Below are 26,868 nucleotides of genomic sequence, written 5' to 3'. Positions count from 1 at the left end.
TGTTCCACAACTGCTAGAAGCAAACAGCTCTCAATGCTTCTCACTTTCTCGGTTTGGTTTCCGTATACTTACTTCTTAGTATGTCTCCTTTAGTGCTGTAGTACGAGTCGAAATGTAAATCCGTTATGTGCCAGAAGTATCCTGCAAATAAGCGAAAAAAGAATGGAGAAAAAAATGTTAGCACAAGTGGGTTTGCAAAGCCACTAGCAGCAGCAGCAGCAGCAAAGGCCAGAATCGAACAACCGAACATAAAGCATGTAAATATTGAATCCGAAATAAAGTGGAGCGCATACACATTCCGATGGCATGTTATTTACCATTCACAATCACAATCGTTGCATTGGCAGTTGTGGACTGTTTCGAGAGCTTCACTGAGTTGGTCGTGAGCGTTGCCAGGTTTTCTATCACGGAAAGAACCTTTTTATGCATAAAACGATAATCTTAGAAGGATATCCATCCTCATTTCCTTTCTCAGTGTGAAATTGACGGTTTAGAGACAAAATTTCTTAAGACAAATGATCGGATGCCAAAACATCGAATACCAAAACATAGAATCCCGAAACGTTGCAAGGACCAAATGTTTTATTTATTCTTTTGGAGGAGAATTATTCTTTCAAGGAATGTCCATTCTCTTTTAATTCTCTGCATTGGATGTTTTGACCTTTCACCATTTTAGAATTCAACGTTTTGTGATTCGACGTTTTGCCACCCAGCCAAAAGATCTATCAATAATAAACAGTACCCCGAAGAAAAAAAATCCTTAGGAAGTTGTTTAGGATTCCAGTTGAGGTTTCTGCAGGATTTGGTCTTAGTTTTGCCTTCGGATATTTTGCACTCCTCAAAGAGGTCTTCCAGGAAGTTTTTGAAGTATCAAAATCAAATTTATGGCTTAAAATTATTGGCTCAAAATGTCAAAAGACAACACGTTGAAAGCCAAACCAGCGAGCCCCAAAACGTCGAAAGCAACCGATTTGTAATTGTTTTCCAGATATATGTTTACACAATTTGATCAATACTTTGAATAATATAGTGTATTATTTATTCTTTTAAATGCGAATATTCTTACAAGTCATTTTCGTTTTCATCTATTTTTCTCTTTTCAATGTTTTTTTTCCATTTGACGTATTGAATTCGAAGATTTACCTTTTAACGTTCGGTCACCCAACACAGGGCATAAATTCATGAGAGTATGTTCTCCGTCAACTGCTCCATTGCCTTACTTTTTTTAACTGAATTTCTTAAAATGTGTTTATAAAATTCGACACATGATGTACCCAGTTTTCCAAAAGATTCCTTTAAAACTATCATCTGGAATTCCTTCAGATATCTCGCTGAGAATTCCTGTAAGGTTTACATCCTATAAAATTGTTCATTTGAATTCCCAGAAACTACTGTGAAAATTTGAGCGATTGATCCCTTGCAGAATTTTGTGACATGCAAAAAATAATATTTTAGGAAATTTTCTTTCGATTCTTGGGATACATTTTTTGTTCTTATGTTAATGATAGTAAAGCCTGAAGAATACATTGAAGTCCTGAAAAATTCTTTATATGTTTTCCACATGACGAAGTCCATGTCAAATCGAACTCGACTGGAAATGGACTATATTATTTTATTTTTTTTTATAATGCTTGAGATAACTCGAAAATGGCAAGAGATGTAATCGTGATAATCATTATAGTTTAGAATAATTTTTACATGCTTATTATATTACAAAATCGTACTAATTTGACAAAAAAAGAAACAAACAAAATTTTGAAATTCGATCAAGGTTTTTTCTTGGAAAAATTTTTTTTTTTATTTTTTCATCATGAAACTTTTTCCCTAATATCTGTATCCTATCAAGAATCTACGGTGAAAATTTTCATGAAAGAAGTAAAATATTTTTTCAGTGTATATTTTTTGCTTGCAGCCAATGGTTCACTACTACTTCTCCATACACAATTTTTCTCTAAAATCAATCATTTCGGAACTAGATTTTTTCAAATAAATTTCTTATTTAAACTCAATGACCATTTTCAAAAGTTTTTTTTGAGTTAAAATGATCGATTTATCTATGTAAAATACCAATTGTACTATACTGAAAACATTTACGAAATTTCATCCAAATCGAAGTTAGTCCAGTTCGATTTTTGATATTTTTGACTTATTCTGGAACGAATTCGTCACATATATCTTTCTTTTTTGGATATTTGAGGGAATCATGAGGATAAATACAAATAAAATCACAGTACCCAACCAGAATCAAGTAGTAACAAGATTATAACACAATAAACAGTGTTCTAGAAAGCGGAAAGATGCATTTTGAGCTTTAGAATGAAACAATTAGACGAAAAAGGTATTCCAAAAAGATGTATTAGTTAGGTCCTTTATCTGCTGTTAAAAAAAAAAAAATAAGGGTGGTCCACAATTTATAACAATTTTCTTATTTGTAGAAATTTTAGTGTACATGCTTCAGCAAAGATTGAGACCATCAAATTTCAAGCAACTTTGCCAGAAACTATTTTTGAAGCTTTCCAATTGAACGGTTAAGTGCTTTTTTCTATGGTGACATAGGGTGGTAAAAATACTGGTCTTCGCTTGCAAATTATTGATGTTTTCTCTTGCAAAAACACGCCTTATTTAATTGTGAATATCGCTGATAAGGAAATATATTAAAAATATCTTTTGACGGCATTTAAAAAACAAATGTTTATTTTATATTATATCAAAACATAACAGATGTGTTATCTGTTAACAATCTTTTTACACGTTTTCTTATAAGTTCTAAAGTCGTTCATAGACTAGAGAAATCTGGAATAAAAAAGATATAACAAAGAGACTATTAAAAAAATCGTTTGTATTGTTTTAGTATGCTCCATTTAGAATGTCTTCTTCTTCTTAGCACTAACGTCCTCACTGGGACAGAGCCTGCTTCTCGGCTTAGTGTTCTTATGAGCACTTCCACAGTTATTAATTGAGAGCTTTTTCTTTGCCAAACCTGCCATTTTCGCATTCGTATATCGTGTGGCAGGTACGATTATACTCTATGCCCAGGGAAGTCAAGGAAATTTATATTACGAAAAATCCTGAACCGACCGGGAATCGAACCTAGACACCTTCAGCATAGCTTTGCTTTGTAGCCACGGACTCTAACCACTCGGCTAAGGAAGGCATTAAGAACATGTACATTTTATTTTTAGACATAATTGGTCTTCGAAAATAAAATGTTTTAAAAACTGCAGTCTTTTATTTAGTGTTATCTTAAACTAGGGTAGTCCTTAATATCACACAAATATAATAATCAACTTTCTTATTTTCAAAATTAATGGTATATTCTGCTTAACGAAGTCCTAGACCGTCAAATTTTAATTAAGTTTGCGTTAAACGAGTATTTCTGTGGATCAAGATTTGACAAATTTATAGCATTTTTTTTCACGATCAACGTAGGGTGGTCCGAGAAAAAAAAAGGTTTTTTAACTATCAGGGGATTTTTTTTTATTATGGTACAAATTGGGCCGAAGGGTCTCAGATTTTTATGAAACTTTTTCCACAGCCTGGGCTCATGGATATATGAATAAAAAAAAATTGAGAAAAATTCAGGGTCGTCTATTTTTCCGGAAAACTCAGGTGGAAATTTTTTGTTTTCCCTTGACACTACTTACTTTGAAAAATCATAACTCAAGAACGAAGCATTGTAGAAACAAAGTTTTTATATGAAAATTTAAGCAAATTTTCTCAAAAATCCAAAAAAAATATGAACTGGAAAAAGTTTTCCACAAAATTTTCCACCGTTGGGAAAATTCGTAAAGAAAAGCCAGAAAAACTATGCCCGAACTCGTGGAAAACTTTCAAACAAATATTTTCGAGAAGGTAATTTTATAAGCTTTAATCACTGAAATTTTTGGAATGCACTTTTTTTCGTTTTTGAGTTATGGCCAATTTTGTGAAAAATGTCCAGATGTGCCATATAAGACTTTTTTTTGAAAAATCATAACTCAAGAACGAAACATTTTGGAAACAAAGTTTTTATATGAAAATTTAAGCAAATTTTCTCAGAAATCCAAAAAAAAATATGAACTGGAAAAAGTTTTCCACAATTTTTTCCACCGTTAGGGAAATTCATAAAGAAAAGCTGAAAAATCAATGCCCGAACTCGCGGAAAATTTTTATTAAAATATTTTTGAGAAGGAAACTTTATAAACTTCAATTCTAGTAACTTTTAGGATGTACTTTTTTTTTGTTCCTGAGTTATGGTCAATTTTTTTCAATCGAAGCATCAGAAAAACAAGGTTTTTTTTATCAAAGCAATTGCAAATTTTCTAAAAGATCTGAAAGAAACGATATGGGATTGGTTTTAATGAAGTACAAGTCGAATTGGATTATATATTTCATGAAACATTTCACCGTTAAGCAAAGCTGAAAAAACTGTTTCTTTTCCATTCCAAGGGACTCTTTCTTTTCTATGGAACAAATAAGATTCTTTTTATATTTTTCTTTAATTTTATTTATTCAATTATTCAGTACATAACTTACATTTTATCTTAAGTAATTTTAGAAGTTCAATTTGCTTGTCAGGTTCGGCTTTTGTAACAGCTGAGTTCAAATTTAATAAAACGGAATTAAAGTCCTCTGTAACATCGACAATATTAGGCGGAAACCAAGTCTTTATTTTACTCAAAATTTGATTGAACATTTCGTCTATAGAAGCATTGCGATAGTTACTACTAGAAGCATCCAAACGTGAAGATTTTACTTGAAAAGAAATTTCCAAGAATTTAGCAAGCTCTTGTATTTTATGTACATTATTTATAGAACCAACTGACTCACCCGAGGAAGGAGTTTCCTTTGGCGACGCCAACGAAGATAGTGGTGAAACTTGTTCCTCAAACGCCATTGCTTCTGGAAGATCCGTTACGAGAGCCTTCTGGTCACCGGTAATGAAGCACTTCACGCAAATTTTCATCTTTTCCGTAATCCACCGAACTCCATTCGAAGGAAGCTTACTGATGAGGCCTTGGCTGATCAATCGTAGATTTGTCCTTACTGATTTGTGGCCGTCCAGTCCGAAGGGGTTACAGCATAAAGAATTGTATTCGTAATATTGAACTTTGTCCATTTCAACAGCTTCGGGAAAACTTTTTTCACTTTCCAAAAATTAATAACGAGGAATATACAGCTGATAGACAACACTTGCACTTTCTCACTGCTCTTTGTTTATTTTTTGGTAAACTTATGATTCAGAAGCCATTTCAACGCATTAAACATGAATTGGTAAATACCTATTTGTCACAGTGGCGCAACCAAGGGGGGGTTTTGGGGGTTAAATCCCCCCCCAGAGCCAGAAAAAAATATAATAATTACCAAATATATTTTTGAAATTCAACACTACACATCGTACAACTAAGAACAACGAAGTAGTAATTAAGTTTGGATTGAATTAAAATTGTGAAATTCAATGGTTTTCACAGTTATATGCTCCTAAAGTGTTTTCTTTTTATGTGTTGACCCCTGTAGAATTTCAAAATTACATGCGAAATTAATGAAATTTTGTTGACCTTTAAGAAAAAAAACTAAGGGCTTTATGTGAGAAGTTTGTTAAACATTCAGATATATGGGGACCTTTTTAACAGAAAATTGACGCAGTTCCCGAAGCATCAAAAACCCTTTGTCAAATTTTACGACTTTCAGAGCATATGAATTTCCGAAGAAGCTAATCTTCGGTTTTTATAGATTGAAAATCTCAGAATGCATTAAGCATCTGGTGGAAGCATCTCTGCTTTATTGAGCGTTCTAACATTTTCGATATTTTGCAGGTGTTGATAATGAATTACATAGAATTTATAACAAAAAGGATGCATGAAAATTGAGTCTTTTTTTAGTGAAATTGTTGGTAAAATGTGATTCCGACTTGTCCCATTTAGATAGGACGAATAAGCGTCCCACTATAGTAGTTGTTCAGTCTGGTTACAGAGTCATCCTAAAACAAAGTTGCTCGCATTGAAAATTTTTAAATATTACACATTTTTGTTCATAAAATCTTCACAATGAAAGCAAAACACCTTTCTGACCCTCAACTCAATTTTTTGGATTTACAAGTCAAGTTCTCCAATGCTGGTTTACTTCTGACCTACTGCAAGAATCGTGGCAATGAGCTCTATTGTAAATTGCGGCGGTCATTGTAGAAAAACTTGGAAACATATATAAGCAGTAACACAGATGAAGAGCGATTGAATCGTATCATGCAAATATATTGTTATATTGTTCAATCTATTTTTGATATATGTGTTAAAAAGGTGCGATACATGAATTTCTGGACTAATTTTTAAACATAACTACGTTTTCAAAAATAAACCTTCAAGTTTACAAAACCCCCCCTAGAACCAAATCCTGGTTGCGCTACTGATTTGTCATATTGTCTATCCATTTATTTAACTGTCAATTTTGTAGTTACCTAACAGGAAAAAATTGCCTACATTCTGATTGAAGAAAACTTTGTTTCTATGTAGTTTCGTTCTTTAGAAATTTTGTTTATGAACTTATAAATTTGTAAATATATGGTTCAAACAGCTCATCCTAGCAATATTTGATCATGTTTTAGGAACGAAAAATGAGCGTATTGAAAAATATTGTAGGATGGGATCTTATTGATCGCTCTTTTCAAATATACTTTGTTTGAAAGCTGGAATAGCTAATCGGGTTTTTATTATTTGTTTTCATAAACAGTGAAAAATGTCCTGGAAAACTGATTCTGTTTCAAAAATTTCATATTTTTGAGATAATTTGAATCCGGTTCGACAAGTCATGATGAGTCTTGAGACATGATTTTTAAACGAAAAGGCATGTATGGCAAATCTTTGCATTTTTTACAAAATTGACCATAGATCAGGAACTAAAGTCTACATCCTAAAAGTTACCAGAATTGAAGTTTAAAAGTTTCTTTCTTAAAAATATTTTTTTTTAAAATTTCCGCGAGTTCGGGCATAGATTTTCCAGCTTTTCTTTATGAATTTCCCCAACGGTGGAAAATTTTGTGGAAAACTTTTTCCAGCTCATATTTTTTTTTGATTTCTGAGAAAATTTGCTTAAATTTTCATATAAAAACTTTGTTTCTCCAATGTTTCGTTCTTGAGTTATGATTTTTCAAAGAAAAGTCTTATATGGCACATCTGGACATTTTTCACAAAATTGGCCATAACTCAAAAACGAAAAAAAAGTGCATTCCAAAAATTTCAGCTTATAAAATTACCTTCTCGAAAATATTTTTTTGAAAATTTTCCACGAGCTCGGGCATAGTTTTTTCCGGCTTTTCTTTACGAATTTTCCCAACGGTGGAAAATTTTGTGGAAAACTTTTTCCAGTTCATATTTTTTTTTGGATTTTTGAGAAAATTTGCTTAAATTTTCATAAATATAATATTGTTTCTACGATGCTTCGTTCTTGAGTTATGATTTTTCAAATTAAGTAGTGTCAAGGGAAAACAAAAAATTTCCACCTGAGTTTTCCGGAAAAATAGGCGACCCTGAATTTTTCCCATTTTTTTTTACTCATGTATCCATGAGCACTGCCTGTGGAAAAATTTTCATGAAAATCTGAGACCCTTCGGCTCAAACCCGTACGGTAATAAAAAAAATCCCCTACAGTGTTTTCAATATTAACTTCTCGTTATTGTAGTCTATTAATGACTTTTAGAACTTAAGAAAACGCACAGAACTAGAATAAATAATCACAATCTATATGCATGGAATAGATTGTGATTATTTATTCTAGTTCTGAATTTGTTGATGATTTACTGATAGTTTTTTTTTGCTTTTCAAGACATTTTATTAGAGTTACAAATTAAAATTGTACATTAAAAAAAAACAAATGTTGTATCTATATATTTTATATAATATAAAATTTTTATATGTATATTAAAAGATATTTATTATTTTTGCATTCATCAAATATATTCAATCAAAGCAGGCTTATTTTTGCAAGAAAAACAATTATTACTGTCAAACGGAAAGAGATTGTGAAATCCTTGACATTATTAGTATTTTTCAATGCTCTTGAAATGATTAGGCTTATAAAGCGCAAATCCATGTGTAATTCCTGACTAAACTGGGTGAGAAATCATGAAGGGTTTTTTCAAACATGTAGTTAAATTCAGAACAATCAATGAAGAAACTCCATGTGGTTTGACGAACGAATTGTTTCAATTCCATAGATGGATTTAGAGGTTTCTTGACAAAATTTCGCTGTGTATTTATTCTAACAGAATCATAGAAGCGTTTCGTACGGCAGGGAGGATTTATGCAATTAACCTCGGAGTGATCAATTTAGAAATCAAATGGAATATAAAATGAAAACCTAAGAGGAATTTTTGAAATCGTTCCTCATCAGATTGCTTGACGAATTTAAAAAAAAAAACCTAGATAAATTCATTTTTTGATATTTTGGGAGATCCCTAATATAAACTTTTTGAGTTACATAACAGATTTTGAATACAATTCTAGAAAAATCCATTGTGGACTGTTTGTGATTTTTTCGAGTAGTTTCTGATAAGATTTTTGGCAGAAGTCTGATAGTTATGACGACATCTAGATTATAATGATCGTGTTTGACGCGGTTCTGTGAAAATATGGATGCTGAAAATAATCTGGGAAAAATTTATCGAAACATTGACTTTTGTCATTTTAAGTCATATAAGTCATTTTTAAGTCAAGATTAAGTCATTTTTTTAATTTGTCATTTAAGAAGAAACAATGTCCTTTGCCCCCTTCTACCTACACCCATGGATTACGTTCCTCCCATTCATTCACAGATTGGTGGAGAAGGCTTCATTTCCGAACAGCTTCGCTTGTTGGCATCGATTTTTATCCGTAGCAGGACTAAGCGCAAAGCAACATCGACGAAGAATCTTATTTATTTCGCATTTTTATTGCTTTCGGGAAGGTGGTTTGAAAGATACGGAATCGTCCCTTGACATCCGTAGCTTTCCAAAGCAAGCTCTCTCGCATGAATTGGCCTAATTCTTTTTTTTTTTGTGTGATACGTCCCAACTTGAATAAAGCTTGATTCTGAGTTTCGTGTTCATTCCACAGATATTTATTTAAAATTTTGTTTGTGCAAGGGACCACAATCCAATATTGAAGCAGCACCATTACCAACCGAACCAAGAGAGGCCCCAGTTGGACTGGTAAGGCAAGCCTTATTCTGGCACAGATTCAAAAATACAAGAAAAAAAAAACTTGTAGCCGTGCACGGTTTGGATATCGATTCCCAACATCAGGCTACAGCATTTTTGCCGGTTCGGTTGAGGGAAACGAACGATGTTCTTGAAGTTGGCAAATCGAACCATCTGATGGGGAGAGCGCTTATTCACCGTGAACGATACTTCATGCCATTCATATAATTGGGAAGCAATGTCAGTGGATGATAGCATTAAGGCTTTGAGCTTTTTTCCACTCTCTCTCTGTTTGTTGGTTTTCCTTTGAAGGAAGATGAATGAGATTCGAGAGGATTTTTTTCTTTCAGATGGAGATATTTCTTTGTGTCTTATATTAAAATATTTCTTCATATAGTATATCCAATATAATTAAAACATCTGAAGAAGAAAACAAAGGAACAAATGTTGCATGGAGTACAAATGATAGAATATCTTTAGCATTTTAAGGCAGATTTCATAATATCCAACGTTAAAAGTGATCTCTATTCTCGAACGGATACAAAAATTGGCCTTAACTGAGAGTATATCCCGAGTCTTTTATACCGCATTATACATGAACTGTGTAAGACATTTATGGTGATTTTTCAACTCTACCTCTTCCATAATAAGTAGTTATTTTAATGGAAATTTGCAATTAATTGTACGTCGCCTAAGTAAAACTTCCCCCCATGAATCTTTACGTGATTAAAGGACGGCTAATAATAATAGTCTTTCTCTGATTACAGCAGTAGACTCTGAGATCTTTATATCTGAATAATATTGGATCGTTCTTGTAAATGAATTGATTATGCCGTTCATTTCTCTGAGTCAAAGGCTTATTCTGAATAAGAAACTGTCAAAACTGTTTATAAATTTCTGATTCTGCTTGTAGACATTATGCCACAAAGCACTTGAACGACTCAATTTATCTGATGAAACAATTTGATCAATGAAATATATTGTGTGGTTAGTACTGGTCATCCGAACATCATCTAACATTGTTTGTGGAACAAAACAAACTAACATTCACTGCAAAAAATGCAACATCTCACAAAATTGCAAGTGTTTACGACTGCCACTTCGGCAAAACTATTACAATCAGAACTTTCCCAAGCTAGATAAATATTCAACACAGAGACAATCGCTTAAGCAATGCTTATCTCAATTGAAGATTTTCTGCGTCTTACAAAACGACGAGCATCCCCCATCCACTCGCCAAAGCATAAGGGGAAACTTTTTCCCAACATCACCGCGAAACAATGAACAAACTTCAGCCCCCTCCTCCCTGAGGCTACCGTGCGTGCACATCATCCGGGTTGGAAAAGTGACATTTTCGCTAACCCGGTGACTCCAGAGGAACCCCCCAAAGACAAAAGAAAGCGGAAACCAACGCGAAACGAAAACGAACACAATGTGTCTTCAAACAAGAGGTACCGTAGTACGGGGTAACATGAATAGTTTTTTGGAATTTATTTCTGTATTTCTTGTAAAAATGCTTTTTGTTTAGAGAAATGAGACCAAAATTAGGATTCAAGATTTTTTTCTTATATGTTTCAGGTTCCGCACTGTCAAAGATACCTCATTTTACGGTAGCTGTTTTTTCGTTTTTCACACGCTAGACGATGGGTGAACCGATAGGGAAGACCCAACAGTTGAGGAAAATCTTCGAGTGGAAAGCTCAATTGTTTGTTCGGAAACAAGATCTGCCCGACAGACAAGAGCTAAGGTGTGAAATGGTTCGCGAGGTGGGTGGTGCAGCAGCCTCGTCGGTGAACATTGCTAACTGAATCATAAATGATGAGAAAAATTGTTGAACGGAAAAAAGAAAATGCAGAGGAAGAAGAAGGGATTGAACAATGGAGTGCACCAGGGAAGTCACCACCGACTGAGAGTGCGATCTGTCAAGGGCCGGAAGTAGGAGAGAGTGAGCTTCAAAGGATCAAAGCTATGGAAGGACAATGGAAGTGAAATGCCGGATCTCGGGAAACAGACAAAAGGCCTTGAAGTTCTACCGACTTGTAGTCCCTTCTCTGGGTCGGATGGCATTGATGAAGTGGTTGTGTCACTTAGCTTAGGGGAAAGCAGGGTTAAAAAGCATCTGTTGATTTTTTCAGGTAAAAAAGAAATATTTCGTTTTTTAAAGCAAGAAGATAAAACTTTACACAAAAATGAACTGAAAAGATGTTTTAGGTGAAAATGGGATGTACCGCGTTGCCAGGCAAACATAAATTTTGACATTAACTTTCAAATAAAATATCTAATATTTATAATACTTTTTCCAAGTTTAAATTCATGACTGCAAAATTTTGCTTCATTAGTTAATCCTACGATGAAAACGTATACGTAAAATTTTCTAAATCTTTTAAAAGTAATGATCATAGTGAGTGAAGTCACAAATTATGTTTGATGAGGCTCTTTGAACCACCCTCCCCTAGGTTAGTACTGCCAAAGGACTTAGTGCTGGAAATGAGCAAGTACAAAAGCTTTGAGAAGCGGATTGTTATTTAAAGCTTTGTCCTAGAGGTGTATTGTCGACGGTTGACTGACATAAGAGGAAGTCTATATCACAGACACCCCATACAAAAGAAACGGTGTACGTTAGTAACATTCCACTTTTTATTTGTTCTTGAGTTCAAGAGTGAGCGAAACCGAGTATTAGGTTTAAAAAAGCTGATTCTAATTACTTGATCCGCTCTGTTTTTATGAGTTTGTGCCAAATATTATAAAATATTATGCATAAACAGAAGATGATGAGATTAGATTATTCTGTTTACGGCTATGAGCTATTAGAATAGTAAACCAACATATTCAATCTTCTCGTTTCCATCTATTGCACAAATTAACATTAAAATGTTCACAGTATTATGTTGATTCTTTCGAGAGATTTGCGTTTTTAAAGTTCGCAACATGAAAGTTGGATTCCCTTAACAAGTTCCTCCAGGAGCTTACCCAGCAATTCCTACGAGATATTTTTTTATAGCTCACTCAGCCATTCCCACTGTAAATCATTGGAAAGTAAATGTTATTTCGTGAAAGTAATTCATAATCAGCCCTGTCGTCCTGCTTAGTCGACGACTAAGAAGCTCTTCTTAGATTTTTTTTAGAAAATTTCTCCCAAAGCTTTGCGAACAATCTAACGCCCCCTACAACATCAATCGGAATTTCCAACCTGTACCAACACTTTGGTGTAATTTTGGCTTATTTCATATAGAACTTTGCGAGATCAGGAACATATTACCGCCCTGTAGTACATCAATCAAAATTTACGCATCAACACCCAAGAGTAATTTGACTTTATCTTATTCAGAGCAGGTGTATCTTGACGCCCTCTAGAACATAAATTTAAAATTCAAGGAGTAAACGCCCTGGAGTAATTTCACCTTATACCACGTAAATCAGCGCATATCAACGCCCTGTAAGATATCAATCGGAATTGTTAACCTATATAAACGCCCTTGTTTAAGTTGACCTTCATTCATGTAGATCAGCTGCAACTTAATGCCAATGGATAATTCCAAGCTGAATCAACGCCCTGGAGTGATTTGAACATGTTCCATGTAAATCAGGTGCATCTAGCGCCTTCTATCATATCAATAGAAGTTGCAAGCTCTATCAACGCCCTGGAGATTTTTGACATAGTCCTATGTCGATCAGATGCATCTTAACGCCCTGTAGGACATCAATTGTAAATTCCAAGATGTGTCAACAGCCGGAAGTAATTCTACCTTTTCCCATGTAGATCCATTGCATCTAAACGTCCTGTAGCACTCTAATGGAAATTTATTCAAGCATCAGCATAGCCCTGGAGTTATTTGGTCTCATCACATGGAGACCAAGTGCATATTTACGCCCTATAGGACACAGTTCAAAAATATCGAACTGTATCAACGCCCCGGAGTGCATATTTACGCCCTATAGGACACAGTTCAAAAATATCGAACTGTATCAACGCCCCGGAGTAATTTTAAATTGTCTCATATAGATCAGCTGCATCTTAACGCCCATTCAGAACATCGTTTGAAAATTTCAAGCAGTATACACGCCCTGGGTTAATTTGACTTGATCCTACGTACTTCAGGTGCATCTTAGCGCCCTGTATGACATCAATTGAATATTCCAAGTTGTATCAACGCCCCGGAGGGATTGCCTAACGAAGATCAGGTGCATCTTAACGCTCTGCAGTAAATCAATTGTAAATGTCAAGCCGTATCAACACTCTGAAGTAGTTAACCTTCTTCCATGTAGATCAGGTACATATCAACGCCCTGTAGGACATCAACTAAAAATTACAAGCTTTAGCAACTCCCTTGAGTAATTTGGTCTTATTTCACGAACAGTCACCCCACAGTTATGGATAGCACACAGATATGGATCAGAGTTGGATTGAAACAGTAATATCTCATCAAATAAAGTTGCAATTATGGAGAACACATTTTACCTATGTGCACCATAAATCTGTACAGCATCGCAATAAATTGCAATACGCTTAAGCATATTTTTTCCGACCGTAGGAAATAAAATGTCAACCGTGTTATCAGAAGCGTTGATTCATAACTGTGGGGCATTGCACACCTTACCACAGTTATGAATCAAAGATAAGACGATTCCGAAACAAACGCCAAAACGTATGCTTTCACTAACACACCATTCGTTTACCTCGCAGATAAATTGGGTCCTAAAATTTGTAATGAAATCTTGTTTTTATTTAATAACACGAAAAAGCATGTTACTGTAATTACTTTAGCAATTTTCCCCGCTCAAATAATGGCTATATCATGTTTAAACTTTAATTTAAAAATTTGGTCCATAAATGAACCTTGACACTTTTGATCATGTTTGACGTTCGCTTAGTCGACAAAAACACCACAGGGGTTTTAGTTCGACCACTGGGGTTGTTCCTATCTGACATTTCGTAAGGGACACGGAAAAACAAAATACACCCAAAATTTGAGTTTAAGCCAAAGGATGTGACAAAATCTAATAAAAATGTTTTTGGGCTTAAACCAACGGAAAACATTAGAAAATTGAGTAAACATGTGTTTTTGGCCTAAACTTAAGCGTTTGGCACTAAAATTGGGACAGGGCCTTAGGACCCAATTGCTTTTATAGTGTTCTGATCCATAATATGAGTCGATTTGATCCATAATAGGGATTCTCCTCTCCCACTGATCCACATCTTGAAATTACTATCAAATTCAACACTTTTCCGAAAATAATCGGGAAGTTTGATGTGTATTCTCAAAAACAATTACATTCTGCAGTGGCAGGGAGGGAATTTTGTTTTGTACAGCGTCACCATGATTTTTAATCATATGTTGTTCTGAAAAATGACCCTTAGTTGATCCATAACTATGGGGTGACTGTAGTTCAGATACATGTTTTTTTTTTTTGACATGAATCGATCAAGCTATCCATGCACTGGAGTTATTAGATTTTTTCCACATTGATCATTTTGAGATCTGGAGCATATTAACGCCCTGTTGAAAATCAATTGAAATTTTTAAGCAGTACCGACGCCCTAGAGTAATTTGACTTCATCCTAGATAAGGTGCATCGTATCGCCCTGTTTGACAACATTAGAAATTGTCATGATGTATGAATTTCCTAGAGTAATTGGAGATCGTCAAACGTCGATCAGCTGCATCCTAAAGCCCTGTTGGACATCAATGGAATTTTCCAAGCTGTATCTACGCCCTGGAGTAATTTGACCTTAACCAAGTAACCACTAGCCAGCTAATTCAACTTTTTGGCCTTACAGGGTTATTAATCGGCTAATATAGGGCATGTCAGCTGCATTATAGCACTGCATTGGCACGCAAGGCGAAATAAAGTGCTAAATATTTAGTTACTTGGTTATTGTTAACGACTGGATGGTTTAACTTGCTTGAAATATTTTCGACTGCAGTGCCGAAAATATTTCAATCTGGTTACTTGGGTATTCTATGTGGATCAGCTGCATATTCACGCCCTGTATGACATCAATTAAAATTGTCAAGATATATCAATGCCCTGAAGTAATTGTCCGTATCTCATGTAGATCATCTAAACGCCTCGTAGGACATTAATTGCTCATGCTGAGCAATATCAACGCCCTGAAGTATATTGACTTTATCCTATGTATATCAGGTACTTCTCAACGCCCTGTAGAATATTATTCGAAAATTCCATGTTATCATGCAAGGTTTAATCAACACCCTGCAGTAATTGAACCTTCGTCAAAATAGATGAAGTGGATTTTAACGCCCTGTAAAAAATCAATCAAAATTTTCAATCTGTATTAACGCCCTGGAGTAATTTAACCTTGTTTCCCGTAGATCAGGTGCATCTTAACGCCCTATAGAACACATTTTTTTCTTTATAACCTAATGTATGTAAATTAAGTGAATAGTAGTGTTTGTCCATCAAAAATGCCACCTGTTGTTGTGGGATCGTGTGATGCAATCAGGTGATGATAAACGTTTTGCGTATGCCGATCAATTTATTTATTATAATGGTGAGTTCGTTCCGGTTGTGTTTTATATTTTGTCTTATTATATCTACATTTTGTTGCATATCAATTTACCATATTACATACCAAATAATTGTGGTACTTTTCGTTGAATTTCATACTGAGAATACTTCTCAGTAACAGGGTATTGAACTAGCAAGAACGATTAGTAATCAAAATAACGTTTGTCAAATGTGCTGAAGATGGCGAAACTCGAAAGAATTGCCAATCAAATAAATAAAAGTGTATATCAGAAAACTGATTCGTTCATTATTCTGAATTGTATGAAATTGTCGAAGAAACGGGGTATTCGGAGAACTTGTATTCGGGTGGCTGGCGTTCGAGGAAACATTTGGAGAACCGAAATTCGGGGAAGAGTAGCACAATCCCTTAAGTAAATGTATATTACAATATAAAAGAATTTACCTATAGGGCGTTAACAGTATGCACCAGACCCCTCAATATTCGGTTTAATTGAAGAAATTTCTGCGCGAGAGATCTCTCGATAAATCACGTGATCATTAAGGGGCACAAGAGCACAGTTCACATAATTTTATGGATAAAAATCCACAACTATTGGGATGGGAAAGAGTTCGTAAAACCCAAAAATTAAATAACATGGTTTATGCAGAGCCCATAGTTGTTTTGTTGAAACTCAGGCATCCTTCATGATCCACTTGAAAGTCAATGAACGAATTGTTAAAAGAAAAATCTTGGAAGTAATTCTTGCAAAATTGTCAATCTTAGGGCCATTGTTGAAGAAATATTTGAAAGCATACAAGGCAAATCCAGTGAATTTTAAAACATAATTGCTCAAACTTGCACAAGAATGCAGACCAGTGTTTCTTTTTTTTCGGATTATCGTTGCATTGTCACCAATAAATTTTGAAATCCCTCCCTGATATGTAAATTACCTTTTTCGTATGGAATGCAAAATTAGGTTCAAATAATGACGTACATCTTACCGATCAAATTATCTCAAGCATCTCTAGAAGTTTGATGTTGAAGTTATTATATTAATATGTTAAGGTTTAAAGCTGAAAAATCTTCAACTAGTGTGTACTTATGACAGTCAATTCAAAGCCTTGTTCATTTTGGACCAATAATTTTCATGTGATAGTGATGAACATTCATTATCAAATAAGTACAAAGAGCAGCACTTTCGTTTTTTTTTAATTCGATTTTATTATAATAATAGTCGAGTCTAGTACACGACACTGAAGACGGCCTTACAGTTGAGGTCGAAATACGCGTATTTGTCAAAGGATACAAACTCTAATGGAGTTAAATAGTATAGTACTAAATTCGGTTTTTTCATCTACTTCCCGATTTAATTAGTTGAAAAACCTTGTGTATTACATAGTAGGCAATTCCAAGATTCATTCATACATCTGAAACAAAACTACAGTAAATAAAACCAAAGTGAAATATATTGAAACCCAGAACCATTGTAAACTATTTTTTATTTTGATATCAGCTCAAGAGGGGGATATTATTTTTAAATGATACTGAAGTTTGAACACCTTTTCTAACGCCAAATAAAAATTCAAACGTTCTAGATGTCCTGCTTTCAGAAATCGTTGTAAACTAAATTTTTGATTCAAGTATTTTACTGTAGAAAAAATATCATATATTTCTGCAAGTATGCTTCATATATTACATCTCATTCAAACACAATCAAAGGTTTAAAACATCGAATCTTAAAAAAGTTGCAAAAGATTTTTTATTGCCTAATTTTATAAGTTTTCTTCGCACCATAGTCTACAAATTTTCTTAGTCTGAAAGGGCTGAGAACACACATAATACATCGTTAGTAAATGTTTCGTTTATTATGTTAGAATAATTATTGCTGAAACCAGGCAACCATCGGCACATATCATTAGTATTTTTTTTGTCGTTTGAATTTTTCAAAACTAGAGGAGAAGCGTTTTGGTTTACTCAAATTGGTGGTCCCCTCATACGAATGCCATTATTTTTGCATTTTTGTTCGATAAAGATATGTATTTCTTCACGTATCTCATATATCTCTTCATATGTCTCCAGGAACACATAGCAAATTTAGTGGCATCGCATAGAGGAAAGATGTAGTTTCAATTAAAATAACTTAAGCGGCTATTTTAAATTTGCCTTCCATCTTGAATTTAATAAAAAAAAACGTGTTTTCACGTGCTCGTTTGAATTCTGAGGCTTGAATAGAAAAACAATTACCAAGATAGCATTCATCATGTTTAATAGAAATTGGAATTGATTTGAAACAAGTACTCTTTTATTCCGTATCACTTCAGTATCACGAGATAATATTCATCTTAGGTGATGCTAAACTTTTTAAGGTGCTGCAATATTCAGTATGAGTGTTGCAATACGCGATTCCATACTTATGGTGGGTAGAGTATATTGATTCTTATTTCAATTGAAATAGAGCACAAACTGCAAATTCATAAGGGTTTGTACAGGTTTCAATTAAAGTTATTCGCTTCTGTTTGTTTGGAGTGTACATTTAAGTGTTTGTGATATAGCAGTAGTAGGGAGTAGAAGCGCCCTCTGAGCTATAGGAACGCCTCCCTCAAAAATGGACGACTAATAAGCTCAAATTTTACGACGACAGGGCTGTTCATAATCATTGCGTCAGAGCAGACGAAAAAAATCCTTTCTTACTTTATACTACTACACGATTTTATTTAACTGGTTCGATGTAACCAACGCGGCCTCGAAGCAACAAGCTCGTACCATCTTGTCAATAGGCTTGATAATGATCATAGCATCCGAAAACAACCGTCACCACCGCGTAAAAATTGAGCGATAGATAGGATCGAAAGCAATTCCCTTTCCACGTTCGCATATCAAGAGCATCGACAGCCCCTGACAAAAGCAGCACTATCAGAACGTCCCACCGGAACAACAGCGCCAATCTCTTTCTGTCTCATCATAATCGTCAACAAGCAAACGATAACGATGCCCATAATTGGAGGGGACCAGACGGGGTGGCGTCCTGTCCCGAGCTGTCTGTTCGTCAAAAAGGCATTTGAACCGGCTGTGGTGACGTTTTTTTTATTCATCTATTTAACAATTCCCGCTCATCATCATCATCATCACCGCCGCTTCGCACGGTGGTTCCAATTTGAAAAACGAATCGGTCATAAATCTTGCTATTCAACATATCATGAAATATAAATCACTATAGAGGTTTTCATCAGTGGTAACACTTCAAAAATTCTCATAGAGATTTCACACATGGATAAAAAAGTGTTTTTTGAAAGACTATATGAGCATGATGACTCAATCATGCGACCGGTCGCTGTTGCTACTTGATGCGAGAACAGCTGTACTTCCACAGTGAACCAACGAACGCTACTCGGGATCGGTAGCATCCTCAGTATGTGAGCCTTGGTGCTTTTATTATTATAACACACAATAACGGCACCGAACGCAGCGAATGCAGGTCAATTTGGGGATGGAAGGAAAATGTTGACGTGTAACTTGCTTTATGATAGCCGAGGAGTCCTCTGCACTTCCACCAGAAAACATTGGGAGTTTGGATATGAGGAAGGGTTTTTTGTTTGCAGGATTCGTCTTGGTAAACGATAATAATTAAATTTGAAATGAATTATGAACCTTACAATCGATAATACAACGAAACAAAAATGACATTTTTGCGTGGCGTGTTTCAAGGCTGAAATTATGTGTCTATAGTAGATTCGGGGTCGCTGAGTCTTATGCCGTTTACAGAAACGTCCCAGCACGTCACAATTTTTAGCTACAGGTTGCGAAAATTGTATAAAACACTGTTTTAATTGATGTTTACATGAACTTGAAATTTCATGTAAACATCAATTAAAACAGTGTGTTATACTATTTTCGCTTTATGCTTTATCAAACTTTTTAGTGATCTTCCCCAGCAAGCATGCACAATAGGACTCAAACTTTCATTTCAGATATAATTTGGTTGAAATTGCTTATTCAAATTTAGATTAGATCGATTTTTTCAACTTACTTGCATTCTACATACAAAGTTTTCGTTTCTCTTATGTGGCAAAATACAATACTTTTTTATATCACCAAAAACATAAGTTTTGAGCATCGAAAGTATTATAAACTTTGCAGATACGTATTTTTATATGCATGAAGTTTGGATTCTGTGGCAATTAAAGCAAATAAACTGCCATACAAGCTGGGGCACTTGCATACAAGTTAGCTGATATAGTCAATTTTTACATGTTCAACAGCCAATATCTCAAAAACTAGACGTTCTGTTATTTTTTTTTTTCAAAACGGCAATGGATTCAGCAATCCTCAATTAAGTGAATAGCGGTATTTTGATGCTTGAGACAAAAACGTGTTCCACAGTGTAACCGAAATATTTTTATTCACCCTCACAACATAAACCGAACAAGATGAATCCGGATTCCCTTGGATGTAGTTGAGGATTTTTTGCTGTAGTTCTCTTTAGGATTTCGTAAAAAGATCCTCGATTCATATGCAGAATTTAAAGAGTTCATAGGAAAAGGAAAAGTTCAACAAGAAGTGCATCATAAGAAATGATTTTATGTTCTAACTCTACAGTAAACCTCTTTTTACGCGCTCTTTTTTGCGTTCCCTCTTTTTGCGCCCTCCCATTAACGCTCCAAATTCCAACTTATGCTTCCTTTTTTTACGCACGAAATTCCAAATAACGCTCCCTCTTTTCACGCTCCAAAAATTTCAACCTACGCTCCTACCTGATAACGACCCACGATAACCAATGTAGTAATGCGTATTTCTGGAACGGGACCGATGAGAAAATGCTGTAAATCGATGTCTGAAGCCATTTTAGAATCCAAGATGGTGACGTCCGGTTTGTGAAAACCACTTTAAACCCATGCAATATGAGTATTTTTGGAACGGGACCGATGAGAAGATGATGTCGGACATCGATTTTCGTCATCTACTCATCGGTCTCGTTCTAAAAATACCCATATTTGGTGGGTTTCAAGTGATTGTTACAAACCGGGAGCCGCCGTCTTGGATTTCAAAATGGCGTCATCCCTATTGATACCCTTGAGAAGTACTACGGATAAACCCCACCTCTTCGCAAAACTTTTCGAGAATAAAGGAAAAGCTCTATTACGCTTCAAATTATTTTTACGCTCAAAATTTCAACTTACGCTACCTCTTTTTACTCTCCGAATTCCAACTTACGCTCCCTCCTTTTACGCTCCGATTCTTTTTGCGTTCTCCCAGTTGGGGGCGTAAAAAGAGGTTTGGCTGTATTTCTAATATGTATTGCATGATATTACCCTGTATATTTTCAACCAAAATCTTATGGTTTCAGGATTACTCCTCATATTCAGGCATTGCAGAATTCGCTCTCATTTGAGTATGAAGCACGATCAAAGCAAGCAAAAAAAAACATCCCATCTGTTGCGGTCCACGATCGTCATTGTATCGCAAGGTGTAACAAGTCTGATAAATGGAAGCAGTGAGCGAGAGCCCCAAAGAGAGAGCGATGATAAAATCAATTTTTCTCGCTTGTTTACCGTTGGGGATAGGTGGTTTCTTTACTGGCACGATAAAAAATCCACGAACTTCCAATAACAATAGTGTCCCCCAGGCTTGGAGCATGTTAAGAGGGGTTTTAGCATGCACTACTATCCCCCCAATCTGAACGAAGTTGTAGCAGTATACGATAAACAGTCTCTCATAATGTGCAGCATGCCATGATAGTTACAGAGAGCGATACGTGAGAGATTCTTTCAATTTTCTCAGGATTCAATCCCTGCTCATATTTAATCGAGAATTTCTTTACAGTGATGCATAAGGATCTATTTCAGAGATTTTTTTGGACTTTACAATAATTCGAAAATGAATATCGCTTAGAATACCAAATCTCTTCAGCTAAATTCAGAGGAAATCGTTCAACATATTGCTTCATTGATCGCACACGTTTCTACGAGGGATATTCTTTTAAAACTTTGCTGAATAATTCCTTGGACTAGTTCTTTAAAGAGCCACTGGAGTATTTATGAAAGCAATTCCATAAAAAATTCCTAGATGGAATTTCTAAACATTTTTGGGAAACTTTATTTAAAAAACTTTGGACGTATTTCTATAGGTTTTTCGTCAAATTTTACTCAAAGAAATTCTAAGAAGAGTTCCTAGGAAATATGTTTTACTATTTTGGAGGTGTTTCGTGAGAATCTTTGGTGATTGTCTTATATTTAAATCTGTAGCAATTTTGTTAATTCGAAAGAAGTTATTAGATACTTGATGAAGTTGTATGTGTTAATTGAACAAAAATTCAAGAAAGATTCTATAGGAAACACTTAAAGAAGAAATTTTTCATTAAGAATCTCCGAAGAAATTTTTCAGGAAAGTGGTCGATGGAATTGTATCCATATTTATGACATAGTTATGAAAAAAAAAACGAGAGAAATGCCTTCCATTTTCAGTTGAGAAATTGTGTGTATCATTAGTTGAAATCATAGATGTCATGTAATCCAGAATGCTGGTAGGTCGAATGTCGTTAGGCCGAATGCCATTAAGCTGAATGCCATTAGGCCGAATGCTGGTGGAATCTATCTTTGGGAATTCTGAAAGTATCAGTCTGGTGCACGTCGTAAGGTCGAATGCCGTTAGGCCAAATATCGTTAAGCCAAAGGCAATTAGGCCGAATGCCGTTAGAAGAAAAGAGTCGCTCGGCAGAAATAAAATTTGATCATTCACTCATTTTTCAAATGACTAACACATTCATCAGTGTTTTTTCCTCCTTTCAATCAAAACCTGATCTTTCTAGTTATATATAGAAGTGGATTGTGGGCTTTTAGGTAATGCAAATAATCTTGATCCAACAACTAGCAATCCATTCAACCTGAGAATTCATTGGGTGGCTTCTAGGTAATGCCAATTGTCCTGAACTAACCCTGTTAGATGCCCATTCCAACTTACGGTTCATTAGAACTATCGGTAATTTTCGGCCCAACGATCCTTTCGGCTCTAACGGCATTCGGCCTAACGAGATAGAACCATGGGTCCTCTACCAATTAAATCCTCAAACTTTTAGACCCGTTAATCATGCAAAAAAATTAATTTTGGACTCCACTTTGCACTGTAAAAAAAGGATGTGAATGTTTTTCATATTTGTAACTTTGATACAGGTTGTGGTAGAGGTTGTGTATAATTATTGTTTTGCGTGAAGTTCGTGAATAAACTTTTGATGTCGCTTGACCCCCTCTGATGGAAATTTTGCTACGCTTGGAGAAGAGGTTAAAAACAGTACCAAATCAAATGAAATCATGTATTTTTTGTACTTACTAATAACATCAGCACCAGCTTCTAGATTTTTTATTCTTTATTGATTAACTATCAGGAGGTGCTAAATATTAGCGTTACACAAATATTTGAATTACTGTTATGAAAAATGTCTATTTCTTCTCAAACATGTTCACATAACTTCTATAAGCAAGTTCAAGCCATACTTGCCATTGCTTTGGATTTCGATTTACAGACAAACAGACTCACAAAACAGGGTTTTTAGCAGTTTCTTAGGTAAAACAAATTTGGGGTGTAATCATAAGTTTCTTTTCTTGTTCAAACAGCTCTACTTGACTTCTTCAATTAATTTTAAGCCGAAAAAAACTACATGCCATTATTTTGAATTCATAGCTTCTGACAAATAGGTGCAAAATAAGGGTTTTCCGTAGGCTTTTGGTGAAATAAATTTTGAGTGTTTTGAAAAATGTTTAACTCTTTTCAGATTCATTAACATGACTTCTACAATCAATTTTGTGGAGAAAAAAAATACATGTCATCGCTTATTATTTACAGGCAAACGGGACCGATGAATTGGGCATACCCCTTGAAAACCTTCTATCTTACTACAACTATGTTAATATTATTTTTCTCCGAAAGACATGATTTTAAGCATTCACAAGGTAGAAGAAATTCAAAAATCGGTTCGCTCTTTATAAAGTTATGACTTTTTTTAAAGGTTTTGGACATTTTTTTAATGGAAGCCCCTTTACAACTGTTTTTTTAGCTACGACCATGTTCACTATTTTTCTTTTTAAGACTAGAAGACTAGAAGAAGTGTCAAATCGTAAAACAAGATCAAAAATTTGATTGCACAGCAGCACCAAATTTTTTTTTACTAGTTTGGTATGCATTTCAAATGTGAGCAAACAACTCCCCCCCCCCCCTCCTTCTCCATTTCCCTTGCTAAGGCTCTGTTTGATATATTTCCCTACAATGCTGGTCTTGAATGTTTTCTGCGGTGAAATAAAATTATAATATTTTTGCCCGATTGCTGAGATATGAGCTGTGAACCATTTTTTTTTTCTGGGGTTGGCCATCTTTGCTGAGCCCCTTACGGACCATCTACCTTGCTACGACCATGTGTGTTATTTTTCTATAAGCGTTAGACCATTGTTTGCGAAAAACTTTCAGTGATTGGACAAATATTTGTTAAGTTATAATTTTTGAAAAAAAAAACTCATGTAACGCTATTTTGGGGTCACCGTCGTCTACGCTTTTTTTTCTCATAGCAGCGTGACAGCTTAAAAGCCTTGGCAAGAGCATTTCGGAACCAATGGTTTTGCTTTCCTTCTGTCACAATAACTTGATAGATCATGAGTGGCCATATAGGGAATGGGGTTGGAACTCAGGTCCTCGCTGTGAAAGGTATGTGTAGCTCCGAAAAGGATCACTCTACTGAATAAGGTGTACTGTCGGGCATCCTGTTTAACTGGATTCTTAAAGGCCGCTCGACAACGGGCCTGATGTTTATCTTGCAAAAGATCTAATATACATTCCGGGAGTATAACGTGCAGACTCACCATCTGTTTTTTGATTTCAGGGCGGCGTACGATTAAGTGAAAATAAATGAGCCGTGGCAGATAGTGTCTGAACATGGTTTTCCGGTGAATCTAATTAGGCTGATGCATGCTACGCTGGATGGTCCGATAGAAAGTGTTCGGATTAGATGAGGCTTCAACCTTACAGAACCAGTGAGACGCACTTTCGAATTAACTCTTCAACATTGCATTCGACGGAACTATTGGGAGGTCGGACTTGCAGAGAAACGGCACTATTATCACACGGTCACACATGTTCCTTGGTATTGTGGATGATATCGACCTGGTTGGAGGAGCTGGTGGAGGAGGCATTCGTGACTCTGAAGAGAGGCAGTGAGGATAGGCCTGACCATTAATTCTACCAAAATGAAGTGAATTGTTGTTGGTAAAGATAGAGGTAGATTTGGTGGTGTAGGAGCTGAGGTAGTGTTTGATGGGGAACTGTTAAATCATTGATTCTTCCGGTGGCTCTCAACGGGCAAGACGCGTGGACATTGAAAGAGGCAGACCGGAGCGTGAAGTGCTGCGGACAATACTCGGTGAGAAATTCTAAAATTATGTGTGGCGCAGACGCATGGATCACAAATGATATGAAGTGTATAAAGATGCGAATATTATTAGGCGTGTCAAATACGGCAGACTTTAGTGGGCTGGTCACTTAGTCCGAATGTTGGAAGAAAGAATTACGGAAATAATATTCAGCAGGGAGCCAGGTAGAGGTAGGTGACAACCTGGAAGATCACGAATAAGCTGGCTGTACGCAGTGGATGAGAACCTAGCGACCCTAAACGCTCATGGCATCGGGAGCAATGCTCAAGACCGACGAAGATGGAGTTCTAAGATACGCCTGGCGATGGCCTGACGCTATGCTGTGCCAACAAGACACAAAGTAAATCTACCGTTGAATATCTTTTTCGATTTTTGGCCCATGGCCGATACCACTGTGCGCCACCCCGTGATGGGTAACGCCCTTTCGTCGTTCGGAACGGAAAACTGATTTTATCGATTGTGTTTTCTGAGTGATTGTACGCGCGTACGGGGTTCATTACGTCGTGAACAATGCGACGGTTTATGACTTGTTTGATGAGCGCTTGATTGAGGATAATTTGGCGGCAAATAATGTTTGTCCATACCACGTCATCATCATCGTTAGAAGAATTGTTGTTCCGAGATTGTTTGGTCTGATTGCCGTGTTCCGGATTCAGAATGCAGGGTATATGTCCTGATTATTATCCGAAGGCTTTTCCGAAGTCACATCGTTGAATCCCCATTGGAAGAGATAACTTTTCTGCTTCTAACCGCAAAATATCCTCTTTGAACTGGGGGATAATCCCACCCAAATTAACACATCACAAGTAATATCATTTCGCATTCAGTCTAAATTGCTCATTCTGGTCCGTCTGGATGGAAGAAGCTCAGCCATGTGCAATGCATCTCAGGTGTAGGATAATCCCTCATAACATAGCACTCTTGTGGGACGCAAAACTGCACTTCTGCTCGTTGTATCCAAACAAAGTTATCTAAGCTCGTTAGAACTTGTTCTTGGGTCTTCCACGCTGTTCGGAGCTGCGTGAGGTTTTGCTGGTTTAGGATGCATGGTAGGTGATGCAGCCAGCCAAACCGGAAGGCAGGCTTCGTTTAGAGCTCAAATTCCCATCCGGTCTCGTTTCTGCTCTTTGCAAGCAGATCCCCATGTATGAGTACCCTACCTTGCCGGTTGCCTATGGTACGTGGGCGTGTCCAGAGTAAGGCAGGGGGTAATTATCAAGGATCTTGCAAACAAAACTACTTTTTATACTAAAATAAGAAAATGAAAATCTAATTTATTCTTTCCGTTGAGCTCCGGCGTCGGAAGTCGAATATAGTGACACTGAAGAAGATCTGACGGTTGATGTCAAAATACGCGTTACTCTTGTGGAATTAGAAGGTATAGAACTAAATTCGGTTTTTGCTAACTTATAGGTATTCCACAAAACAGCTCGAAGATTTATTATCTCAAGTGATAAATTTCAGAAAATTCTCTTGAGTTCTTTAATTTGAATTTCATAAATCTTTCATTAAATTCTCCACATATTCATAAGAAATTTTCATCTTGTTTTTTTTGAGTTCTCTCCACAATAGTTGTTTAGAAATCACTTAAATTAATCGTATTGAGAATTCCAGCAACTCTGCAAAATACTTCTTTGGAAAATTTTAGGAGATTATTATGTGAATATTGGATGAATGTTATTCCTTCATGGTAATAGGGTTAGTTTCTCCCGGTATTTCTTTTCGAAAAATTTCAGAGTTTCTTCAAGAATATAATAAAGATGTTTCAAGAATACCCCTTTTAGATTTTCCTGTCAATTTTTTTCTGTTTTTTTATCAACAACAATACAAGAATTCCT

The 26,868-nt window shown here is 35.6% G+C and overlaps 1 protein-coding gene across 1 annotated transcript in view; it reads right to left on the bottom strand.

Annotated features, from left to right (window-relative positions):
* The window catches only part of LOC5569149 (acid sphingomyelinase-like phosphodiesterase 3b), a 394,937-nt gene that overhangs the window by 174,476 nt on the left and 193,593 nt on the right, over nucleotides 1–26,868 (bottom strand). Inside the window, exon 3 of the mRNA XM_021839906.1 lies at nucleotides 73–141. Coding sequence (XP_021695598.1) covers nucleotides 73–141 — 69 coding nt within the window. The remainder of the gene's footprint in view (nucleotides 1–72; nucleotides 142–26,868) is intronic.

Source organism: Aedes aegypti, chromosome 2, assembly GCF_002204515.2.
Source record: "Aedes aegypti strain LVP_AGWG chromosome 2, AaegL5.0 Primary Assembly, whole genome shotgun sequence".
In the NCBI taxonomy this organism is placed as follows: Eukaryota; Metazoa; Arthropoda; class Insecta; order Diptera; family Culicidae; genus Aedes; species Aedes aegypti.
This window is presented reverse-complemented; position numbering and strand designations above follow the sequence as displayed.